At 37.2% G+C, this 12,658-nt stretch overlaps 1 protein-coding gene across 2 annotated transcripts in view; it reads right to left on the minus strand.

Annotated features, from left to right (window-relative positions):
• LOC150100299 (FAST kinase domain-containing protein 2, mitochondrial-like) overlaps positions 1–12,658 on the minus strand; it is a 91,436-nt gene that overhangs the window by 55,219 nt on the left and 23,559 nt on the right. For both annotated transcript variants that reach the window (XM_090402969.1, XM_090402970.1), the window contains one exon: positions 10,293–10,689. In XM_090402969.1, coding sequence (XP_090259095.1) covers positions 10,293–10,689 — 397 coding nt within the window. The remainder of the gene's footprint in view (positions 1–10,292; positions 10,690–12,658) is intronic.

Below are 12,658 nucleotides of genomic sequence, written 5' to 3' on the forward strand. Positions count from 1 at the left end.
TGAGGGGGGGGGGGGCTGCTGAGTGGATATGCAGACATCAGTGAGGCAGTTAAGTGTCAGAATGTGTGTAATATGCCAAGTTAGTATAACAAACCAGAATGAGATAGTTAGTATAAAGCATCAGGACAGTGGTGGGCCTAAGCAGCTTTTGCACTTTATGTACACAATGCCATGAGTATTCAGAACAAGCAGAAGGAATTTTTAGCATTGGTTAGTCCATCCTGGCCAAAGGATATTGGAATTAATGAGACATGGCTAAGAGTAGATGATATGGTTAGTGGGATAGAATGTGAAGGGTATAGTGTGTTCAGGGAGGATAGAAAAAAAAAGAATGGGGGGGGGGTTATTGATGAGAGCTGATGAACTGCAACCAAAGAGAATAGAAGTTCAACTGCAAGCCATTATAAATAACACATTTGAGGCTATCTAGTGTGAGATTGAGGCCAGCAGAATAAAATATGTAGTTGGATGCTGCTATATACCAGTGGATTGAAAAGATGACGGAGATAGTATACATCGGCAAATAGACTAAATTAGTGGAGGATAGGTAATTATTATGGGGGATTTCTACTATGGGAAAATAGATTGGAAGGAGGAGAGGACACATGGTAGGAAGAAAATGGATTTTATGCAGTTACTACGGGATAATTACTTGAGACAGCATGTAATGAAATATACTAGGGATTCGAGAGTGCTCGAACTAGTAATTGCATCTGAGAATTTGTCTATAATGAATATGACCACGTTGCCACCAATTGGTGAGAGAGTGATCATACGGTCTTGATCTGGGAGATGGCTAAATATATGGAATTTTCAGTTAAGACAGGATATATGTGGAATTAATGGGCTGGTAAGTATGACAAGCTTAGGAGATTTCTTGGATTAGTGCGATGGAATGTAAAAACTGCAAGAGCTGGATGTTGATAGTGCATGGGAAGTAGTAAAGGAGTGTTTGAGGGAGGTAATGGCATACTGCATACCTAGAATCAGGAGAGTAAATCAAGTGTGAGTTAAATGGATGAATATCATCATTAAGCTGGAGCTGAAAAAAAAAAAAAAAAAAAAAAAGGAAACAATTGTGGAGGGAATTTACAGAGAAAGGTGACCGGCAGGCACAGGCCAGAATGTTAACAAGTGTAGTAAGAAAGGCAAAAGCAGAGTATGAAAGGAAGTTACCAATGTAGGCTAAAGATAATCCCAAACAGTTTTTTTTGATATTCTTATTAACATCTGACCTCCATGGAGTAGGAGACTCATTGTGGGAGGCACACACTTGCACACAGTGCTCAACCAACCATGCTTTAAACTGATTCAATGTGTCTACACCCACAACACACTCAGGCAATGCATTCCACTTACCAACCACTCTCCATGCAAAGAACCTACTCCTCACTCCTCTGCTCGCACTCTCCTTATACAGCTTCCAGCAATGCAATGGCCTCTTGTTCTACTCCCTCTATCATTCTAAGAAAAATCTCTTCCATGTCGACCCAGTAACAACCCCCCCTGACTAGCTTATATGTCTCAATCATATTTCCCCCCTCTTCCTTCTATTCATAAGGCACTGCAACTTACATTCTCTCAATCTGTCCTTATATACTCAATTATATGCTGCAAGTAAAAGAAAGAATGTTATATGGCAGAATGATTTTAATGAATGCTGATGGTAGGGAGGTAACTGAATCAGTCAAAATAGTAGAATTACTAAGTGAACACTTTGCAAGAGTATATCATCCAGGTGGAGATATTGCAGGAACAAGAGAGCCAAAGGCTTATATGGGAACTGAGGTAAATGAAATGGAGGTGCTTAGCATATTACAGAACCTTAATATGAATACAGCTATGGGATTGGATGGTATACCAGCTTGAGTTTTACATGAAGTGGTGAATGAATTATCAGTGCCCTTGACCATGTTGTTTATTCTAAGTCTCAGCTCTGGGTTAGTCCTGAGGGGAGGGGGGGGGTAGGAAATAGTTCCATTGCAAAAAGGAGGCTGCTCCAAGACTGATATAGCAAATTACTGACCGATCAGCATATCAGGAGTTGTTGTCCAAGTACTGGAGAAGTTGGTCAAGAGCAAAATACAAGAAGGGATAGATGGAAATGGGATACTGCATGGGGCAGCATGGTTTTTGTGCAGGGTAGGTCATGCCTCAGTAACTTGTTCACGTTTTATAATACAGTAACAGCTGAGTTGGATAAAGGTAATGGGTTTATAGTGATACTGCTGGAATCTGTCAAGGCCTTTGACAGGATACTACATGGAATTTTAATCAGTAAACTGCAAAACATGGGGATGGATTGTGACTAGTGGTGTGCCACGGGGTTCTGTTCTAGGATCGCTACTGTTTAGTGTATACCTTGATGATATAGGAAAGGATCTGAGAGGAACTGTTCAGTTATTTGCTGATGATGCAACGTTGGGTAGAGCAATAGTTAATACAGATGATGTCAAAATTTTGCAGGATGATTTGGATTGGTAGACTGGGCAAAGTAGAATGGATGTCGGTTTAATGTGGTAAAATGTAAGGTTATGCATTTTGGGGGTGAAAAGATCACCGGCTATACCACATTGGTGGTACTTCAGGAAATTGACAAAGCCAGAGACTTGGGGATGTTAGTGGATATGGAGTTAAAGTTTAGGGAGCACAGAGCAAAAGTGGCTAAAGCAGCTCATCAGATCACTTGGTTACTGAAGAATACTTTAATGAGCAGACAAGCAGGTTAATGTTCCTCTTTACTGAGCCTTGATAAGATGCAGATCTGGGCACCAGAGTTTCTTAGTGATGAGATGGAGAGGATCCAGATGCAAATGACCAAGATGATAGCAGGTCTATGGAATGAATCTTACAAAAACAGGTTGAAGATCTGTGGGTTACAGAAACTGGTTGGTATACAGAAAAGGAGTGATATGATTGAGATGGGGGATTTTTACAAAATTAATTCAGAAGAAATTGTTCAGAACTGGTCTGGTGGTGGGAGAGCTAGGGGCCATCCATAGAAACTGGGTAAGAATGTAGTTAGCAAGGCTGTTAGAACTAGGTTATTTGCTTGGAGAGTAGTGAATAAGTGGAATAGGTTGCCAGAGTCTGTTGCGAACCATGACTGTGAATGAGTTCAAAGCAAAGTATGATAGATACCATGAAAATGTTGGATACTTCTTGACATGAATGTTTAAGGCCTCCCTTGATGAGTTTAAGGACTCCTTAGAGTAGCCTGTAACAATAATAGTAATAATAATGTAATAATGTAAACTAAATTTTTTGTCTATTGTGTTATATGTATTACCATCATCACTTCTATAGGCCGACCATCACGAGAATCATCTTCAATGCTCTCTCTTCCTAGGCGAAACTGTTTACCCATTCCTTCACAGTGGAATATGAAGGAGAAGCTTCCCCCATAAACACCATCTGATCACTGTTTGATAGTAATTGGAGAAAACACTTCTTTGGTGAAAAACTTTATCACAGCACGGTACTCAATTTTTAACATTACAGCCACTTAGCATGCCACATGTTAGTCAAATGAGTGCCTCCAACTGACGCAGGTAGAGAATTGAAACTTGTATACTAACCTCCCCATAGATGGTCATGCACTGCATTTGAACATTAGCATGAATTTTGCATGTAAGGCTGGAAACTTTTAGAAACTACCTCGTATAATTCTGACATTTTCCTCAAACAATAATTACCAAGCTTTCATTTTCAGCTAACATAGTATTGTTGTAATGCTCATTCATTCCTACAATTCTATCCTTTTGGAAAGCAACTTATTTGTTTGTATGTAATGCACCATTCAATTAAGAAATACTTTATATGGACTTTTTTTCAAATGAAGGTGAATTAACTAATCTCATATATTATTATTTATATGGGCACTCCATGTAGTCAAAAGACTCATCGCAGGAGACCCACTCTATTCATTAAAACAATACCCATCATACATCTCTCTAAACCTATTCCCTCTTGAGGTGCTCACAACCACCTCTGATAACCCATCCCACTCATTCATCACTCCAAGAAAAGAAACTAGACTGCACATCATCTCTGCCTGTCAGCCAAACTCTGCAAACCCCCCCCCTGCCCACATCCTCTCAATGTATTCTCATAGGGAGCATTCTACAGACCTGCCACCAGCTTGGTCATTCGTCTCTGAACTGAATCCTATCTACAACCTCCTGATCCCCAAGAAACGCAGGTGACCAAATCTGTGCACAGTAGTCAACATGTGGCCAAATCATAACCTTATTAAGAGGAATAATAACCTCCCTATCTTTAATTGTCAATGCGCTCTTCAGCATCCAAGTAATCCTCTGAGTTATTCTGCCGACTCTTGAAATATGTCGTCTGAATTTCAATCACTATTATTATTATTAGACACCTCCAGGGAGTCCAAAGACTTATCGAGGGATGAGTATCCACCATCACCCCCAGATCCCTAGCCTTATCAATCTCCTGTAAACTATTACTACCATCAATATGACATGAAGTGTGTAATCTTTTCATCCCTAAGTGCATTACCTTACATTTTGCAACATCGAATTGACAACTATTGTCCTTTGCCCTCACTGCCGATTTATTTAAATCAGCTTGTAAGATATCTACATCACCTTTATCAGCCATTGCCCTCCCAAGTTTTGCATCATTGGCAAACAACTGAATGTTCCCTTTCAAATCTTTTGTATTATCATTAATATACCAATTAATTGATTCCACTGATGTCTGTCTATCTATCAGCCCCCCCCCCCATCCATGCCATCAACCTCATATCCATTCCCATTTGCTCTAACTTATGTAATAGTTTTCCATGCAGTATGTTGTCAAATGCCTTTGCAAAGTCCAGCAGTATCATGGCGTAGCCATTTCTTGTATCCAATTCTGCTATCACCTTATTATAAAATGTGAATAAATTACTGAGGCAAGACCTGCCTTTTACAAAGCCATGCTGCCCCCTATAAAGTATCATATTCCTATCCACCCATTCCCGAATTTTACTTATAACCAACTTTTCCAATACTTTAACCACTACTCCAGAGGTAATTGGTCTGTAATTTGCTACTTCTGTCTTGGAGCCACCTTTATGTAATAGAATTATCTTACCCTCTTTCCACTCCCTTTGAACCTTGCCAGAGCTGAGACTTTGATCAAAGAACTTTGTCAGAGGCACTGCCAGTTCACTTGTACATTCTTGTAGCACACGAGCAGACATACCAGGCCAACTGCTATATTTGCATGCAGTCACCAACAGATATACCCTTGCAAAGTGATCACTTAGTAACTGAACTATTTCTTCTTACTTTTCTATTATCAGCACTGAGTACAGTTATCTTTCCATAATCATTCTTTCTCTTGCTACATAGCAAAAAAAAAAAAAACTTTGGCTTGCTTAGCTAATTTTCTATCTAAATCTGATTTAGTCTTCCTTACCACTAGTTCTTGCTTGTGCTTTATACTGCTCATGGGCATGCTGATCATCGTGTTAATATTTCTTTCACAATGCCTTTTCCCTCCTACCTCTTGCTTTATATTGCTAATCATCCACTTAATCCCTACTCGATTTATCCTCCTGACCCTGGGTATACACTCTGATACTGCCTTGCTGAAACAATCCTTGACTGCTTCCATGCAATAATGACATTCATTCCATGCAGTTTCTTATGCCGTGGCACTGCTCCTAGTTGCCTCCTAACTTTGCCATTATGACAAAGTTAGGAAGCAACTTTTTTGAGTAACTCATTCTTTACTGAAATTTCCGCATGTTGAGCAATGTTCCAGGATAAGACTGCATGGTCACTTTCCCCGGTTGAAGGTAGAGTTACTGCTGCAGTTATAAACAGATCTGATACTATTACCAACACGCTCAAACACTTGGTCCCTTCCATCATGTGCTGTTTCAGGAAATTACCCCTTAAGTAACTGTATAAATTCCATTTTCATTTTGCCATGTGTCCTTTCCTCCTTCCAATTTATATCACCATAGTTGAAGTCTCCCATGATAATTGCTCGGACTGCACTCGTATTGTGCTAATCTCTGATGCATGTCATCCACATTTTTTCTGGATCCCCAGGTCTATAGCAGCAGCTAACAATATATATCCTACTGGCCTCTATCTCACACCAGACAGCCTCAAATGAATTATTTCAATCAGATCTATAATCTTCCTTAACTTCTATTTTTGTTGGTTGAAGTTCTTCAGCTATCATTAATAATACCCCTCTACCCTATTTCTTCTATCTTCTCTGAAAATACAATATCTATTACATTCTATCCCTGTAACTACATCATTCTCAGACAACCAAGTCTCGCTGATACCAATGATTTTTGGCCAAGTTGAGCTGACCAATGCTAAAAACTCTTCTCTTTTATTTCTGATACCTTGGGCATTCATGCACTTCAACATCTCATGAGTCGTTCAAGTTTTCTTCTTTCAAATCTGTTTCAGTTGTGTCCCAAGTCGTATTAATTTTATCTCCGGATACTCTGGTTTTCTCTTGATTATATTTTTACAATAGTTGTGCCAGGAGAGATGACCTTGAATGGGAGACTTGACTAAACTCCACCTACCACATTTCTATCAAACTGCTGTAGGAACAGCTATGTTGAGGATTAAACAAATCTCACAACCAAATGTTTCAGCATAATTTCGAATTCGAACTAATGCCATTACCTGCCCATTCAGATTCAAAACCTGGGAAACTGCACTCAGCTTTTCATAATCATTCCTGCACTCATACTTCTCTATCCCAGGGGTGGCTAGAGACATACTTGATTGCTCTCCCCCTCCAATATCTCTAGTTTCCCTGGTTTTGCACTTCCAAACTCTCACTAAACAACACTTTCTCCAAGCACCTAATTCTGATGCCCACTCTTTCCTTTTCTGCAAAGCATTAGTTATTTGTTTTAATGTTCCACCAGAAGGCAATCTTTGTGTACTTTATTAGTCATCACACCTCTAATGATCCAGTTCCTGTACAATCATATACGATTATCCTTTACTCTTTTTTTTGTCCTTCTGATTCACATCTATCAGTCTCTTCTTTAGATGTTTAATCTCTTCCAGATGCTTCCTTTCACTTTTCATTTTCACCATTTTCTGTTTAAGCTCTTCTGCTATGGTCTCGATGCTAGCTGCCATTTCGAAATGCTCTAACCTATCAATGCCCTTTTCAATATATTAATGCTTCCCTTCTTTTCGTTAACTCCAACAGTCCACAAGTCTTTCACATGTTTTGGTGCATATATATACGAAACAATTTTCACAAAGCATCCACTGGGAAAAATCCAAAGCAGAATCTGATCTTAATGCTGAAGCTTTCCATGCCACACATGTGTGTTTCATTACTGACACCATTTTCAGAAAGCAGAAGCAGCAGGAACAAACAAGTAGCAAAACACAAACAAAAAAAATTCCAACAACAAACACTACAGAAGGATGCCTGTATCTAACATGAAAAAAAAATGAAGCACAATTATACGATAAAAAGCCACATTATACACTATTTAAAAACACTTTTCTTAGCATAATTTAAAAACACTGCTATGTTCACTTGTGACACTAGTGGCGATATTATATTCTTTCCTTTGTTCACTTATTTATACAAGTATAAAGCAAATAAAGTTTGCATGATTTTCTTGCTTACATTTGGATAAAGGATTAAACAAGAATGTAATTTAATTGCATGCAAACTTTGTTTACTTACACCTAGATAAAAGATTAAACAAGAATATCATTTAATCACTTGGAAAATTTGTTTGCTTAAACTTAGATAAAAGATTAAACAAGAAGATTATTTCATCACATGCAAAATTTGTTTGCTTAAACTTGGATAAAAGAGTAAACAAGAATGTAATTTCTTGGCGAGTTTAATTCTCTCTGATTTATAATATATGCTCCTGTATAAATGGGAGTTTTGATGCACTGGATCTGGTGATTCATATCCATGGCATAGTTGGCTATCCCAGAGTGGCTGTAGTGCAATAATACATATCTGTGTTTCTCCAAATGGACAAAGGAAAATCCTCAAATATCCTGCACTTCAGCCACTCTGGAGTAGCAGACCATGTATGGATACAAATCACCAGATTCTAAGGAACAAAGCCTCCACTTTATACAAATGTAGACATAAACCAAAGAGATCATTTCTAAAAGCTGCCATACCATTATAACCTTTACCAAATCTGACCAAATTCAGCTGTGGCACTTTACCCAAAACCAGAAAGACTGTCATTTTGAGAGCAAGATACCATCACTAAACCCGTAGAGGGTGCTAGTTAGGAGTGTGGAATCCTGCATTCACACTTAGTCTGTGTTTGCCTTTCTGCTAGTGTGCATGTGCTTAGGTGTATTTCTTTGTGCCCATGAAGATGCTTCACTGACCAAAGCAAAATACTGGCTTAATAATTTGCTAGCTAAATAAATTTAGTTAATTATTATATAGATGTGTTTTCTCCATTAAACATCAACATCTCAAGTATAGGCCCAACATAAAAAAATAATAAATAAATAAATAAAATCTAGATTTGTTTTCTCCATTAAACATTAACATGAGTACTTTTTAGATAAGCAGAGCAAATGAAATAGTGTCCATAGAAACCAAATACATGTACATCAGTAGAATATTTCTATCAACTTGAATAATTAACCAGGTTTGACTTGTAGACTTTTTTTATTCATTAAAACTGAATTTACATTTCTCTGACATTCGCTGTCTATGTATATCAGAAAGATATTTTATACAAATAAAAAAAATTCAAAATGTTTACCAACATCTGTTATTTTCATGAATTGAAAAATACTAGATTAATAGTTTAGTCACATGTGTTCTTAGGCACATCATGAGTAGCCTATACATTGTTGTGTAAATAAATAGAAGATGTCATGAATGTTACGCATTAATGACTTCCAAATGTCATGAAGTGATTCCCAATTTCTAGAGAAAAATTGGGAATACAATTAAAAAAGTCATAATCTCTTCATTGACTTCCAAAAAGCATATGATAACATACATCAAGACAGTCTATGGAATATCCTAAAGGAATCTGGAATACCAGAAAATTAATCAGACTGGTCAAAATGTGTGTACAAGAAAATCAACGTACAGTCCTCGCTAACAACATATTGTCAGACCATTCAACATCTCCACAGGTTTAAAACAAGGAGATGCGATATCACCTATACTCTTCAACATAGCTTTAGAAAAAGTAATTCGAGAAACAACAAAATGTACTGTATCATGCTCTGCATCATTCTTGGGGTATGCAGATGGTATTGATATTATAGGAGAAAGTGCAGATGATATAACTGAAACTTTTATAAACCTATAAACCTTGAAGATCAGTGGCCAAAACTGAAACATTTGTGGTCTCAAGACAACCATCCCAGTGTACTCTACAAGTAAGTGGAGTCCCAATGAGGCAGGTGGAGAAGTTTAAATACCTTGGGTTCATATTCATGAATGATGGAAAATGGGATGTAGAGCTCGATACTCGAATTGGCTTAGCTAGCTTAATATTGCGGGAGCTTGGCCGTTCGGTAATGACTGAAAGAATATGGACACGAATCCAAGCGGCTGAAATGAGGTTCCTTCGAGGGGGGGGGGGGTTGTGGGGCTGACAAGACTCGACAGAGTCAGAAGCTCTGCAATTCGGGAAACCCTCGATACTCCGTTGCTTCTCCGTGTTGAGAGATCACAGTTACGTTAGTACGGGCACCTGGTCAGAATGCCACAAGAGAGGCTCCCTCAGCAGGCCCTCTTTGCCAAGCCAGAGGGTGGGAGGCCACATGGAAGGCCAAGGACTCACTGGATAGATTATATCCAAAACTTGGGTGGACACGTTTGGGAATCCCACCAGAACACCTGAGCTTGGTGGCAGAGGATCGTTGTTGAGCTGTTGCCTCCACAACCCAATTAGGAAAGGTGGGCCTTGAAGATGTATGTACGTGGATATGTAATTAATTAAATAACTTTCATTGCAAAAAATTTTATTTTAAAATATATCGACATTGTACATTTTTATTTAATTCAACATACTCAGTTATTAAGTGTCCTTGGATCAATGGCGCATCTGAACTATAGCCCATTTAGGGCCAATGGATTAGGAGGCCCTGATACCAATACAGAAACTGCTTAATGGAAAAGTAAACTAGCTCTCAAATAGTGATTTCCTTTTTTTTTTTTTTTACTAAGAAGATTTTAAAGTTGTTTTTTTAATGCATCATATGTAGACATAAATTTATAACAATGCATAGCAATAAAAACAGATAGATGAATTAATTATTTTTTCTTACCTGATAACACCCAGAAAGTTTTTTCTTGGATACATATGTTAAACAGTTTATGACTTCCTTTAAGTTATCAGAATCCAACTGCTGGTGAAACTGTGCTTGAAATACCAAAGGTAATGCAATCAGTAAACTATCAACCAATAGAGTTGATTCTTGTTTTAACAAAAGATAATCCAGAAAATTAAGCTGATCTAAAGTCAGATCATTTATCTGATGTCTCAACATTTGCAGAAGAGCACTTGTTAAAGCAGATTTTGAAGGAACTCTATAATAACACAATAGTCTAAAAATTGTGATAATTTCATCAGCATCAAAATAACGGATTCTTTTCGTTGTCTGCTGACATAACACTGAAAAGGCAGGATGTGATGATAATCCTTCACACTGATGAGAATTGTGCCTGTAAATTAAAATATTTTTCTTTAGAATTCAGAAATGCAACAGGGAGACACATATGCAAGAAATTGAAGTTAAAATTCATATTAACTTACTAACAAGTTATGTGCTAAAAGATATATTATTATATTATAACAATATCTATTTATTCAAAAATGAAAAACCAAATTTAAGTTAAAGAAAATGCTACTTTATGCTAGTTAGCTATTAAAACAATAACATTGTTACTTGATATCTGAAGACTTGCTTCTTATTAAATGTAGTCTCAAGGAAACTAAAGATACAAAAAAGTTCAGAAATAAAATATTAAAAATTCCCTAAAGATATCACTGGTGGAAGAAAAAATATAAGGTGAAGTCATGGCTCCAAAACTTTATTCCTGTTTAAAGAACTTATCACATGGAGCTGTTATTTGGAGGTGTGTTAGTACTTGGTCCTATCAAAAAGCAGGGGAACCACATTGTTTTGTTAAACTACCTTCAAAATAATGCATGTTTTGAAGGTAGTTGGAAGAAGTAAGCACCACTGAAGAAGAGTGCATCACTGTGTATGGCACTAGAATTATTTCACTACAACATAGAGGGGAAAAAAAAGTAATCTTTATAAGTATCAAAATGGCTGGAAAGTATAGCCTTCTGCTATACTTTCCAGCTCCCATCTGAATAGTTTGAAAAGCGACAGATACTCTGATGAACCAGAAAAACAAATGCTCAGATGGTATATAATTTTTCTGAAAGTCATTATATAACATAGCTCTCTCTTTAATTTGAGTTCTTCCTTCTTTGCAAAGATTTTGAAAGTGCTACGCACTTTCACTGGATAACAGACATAATGCTTGAATAGGTTTAACCTGTTAGAAATATCATTTCTTAAAATTCATATAAAATTACAACAATAATATCTTGTAACAACTGTTAATTTCATATTTGTCTGAAACTATGATTATTGATGTGTAATCAATACCATCATCATCATGTCCTAAAATGTATCTTCAAGAAATACAGGCTGCTTTAACTAATAATTTCATTACTAAGTTCTCATGAATTTCCTTCCAACTCATTTATTTGCCAGTTTAATCAAAAATTATTTTCATTGTCTAAGACAGCATTTCTGTTCCATAATGGCAGAAATTTATTTTTTTTTTTTTTCGAACCGAATAAAAAAAATCTAATCTAGTGGTTTCTTAGCAATGCACTGTGAGATTTTTCATAACCCACTAAAAAGACATAGCATCGCTGAAATGTGAGAATAAAAAAAAAAAAAAAGTAAAACACTTAACATTTCTTTACTGATAATGATATATATATATATATATATATATATATATACAGGGTAATCAAAATTAAAGTATCCCTGTTTAAGGCCTCGTAAAGCATCATCCAATGATCCAAATGCTGTGAAACTTTGCAGAAATACGTTGTTGTACATAATGCGGAAGCAATATTTGAGGGGAAACAGATTAGCTCCAAAATTCACCACCAGAGGGCATTGTAAACACCAATGCATAGAATTTGCAAATCATGCAACTCGGCAGGTGCCAGAAGGGTATAAAAAGATGGACATGGGATTTTTCCCTTCATTCTGATTGTTAATACCATCCACAGTGATGGCACTAACCTTGCCTCAGTGTGCTTTGCCTCGTGAAGCTGTACTACCTAAACAATTGCAATGCTGTTGATACACTCTGCAAATTGCACTGTCTGAACAAATGTTGACAAGGTCCACTATCTCCATGTGCTCTGCGATGAATGATTAGTCACTTTAAAGAAACAGGATTGTAGGGAGTTAGGCCTGGCAGAGGTCGCAAACCAATCAGTTTACAACAAATGAAGGAAGTTGCTACTGCCATTGTGTAGCAGGCCATGAATAACAGCATTGGTTCCTGCAGTGCACATTCTGTATCAAGACACGTGGATGTGCCTTAACACAACTGTCTGGAAAATTCCATGGAAGATTCTGCATTTCTACCCATT

Source organism: Typopeltis vanoorti, chromosome 13 (genome assembly GCF_054136105.1).
Source record: "Typopeltis vanoorti isolate ZY-2024b chromosome 13, IOZ_Tvanoo_1.0, whole genome shotgun sequence".
NCBI classification, from domain to species: domain Eukaryota; kingdom Metazoa; phylum Arthropoda; class Arachnida; order Uropygi; family Thelyphonidae; genus Typopeltis; species Typopeltis vanoorti.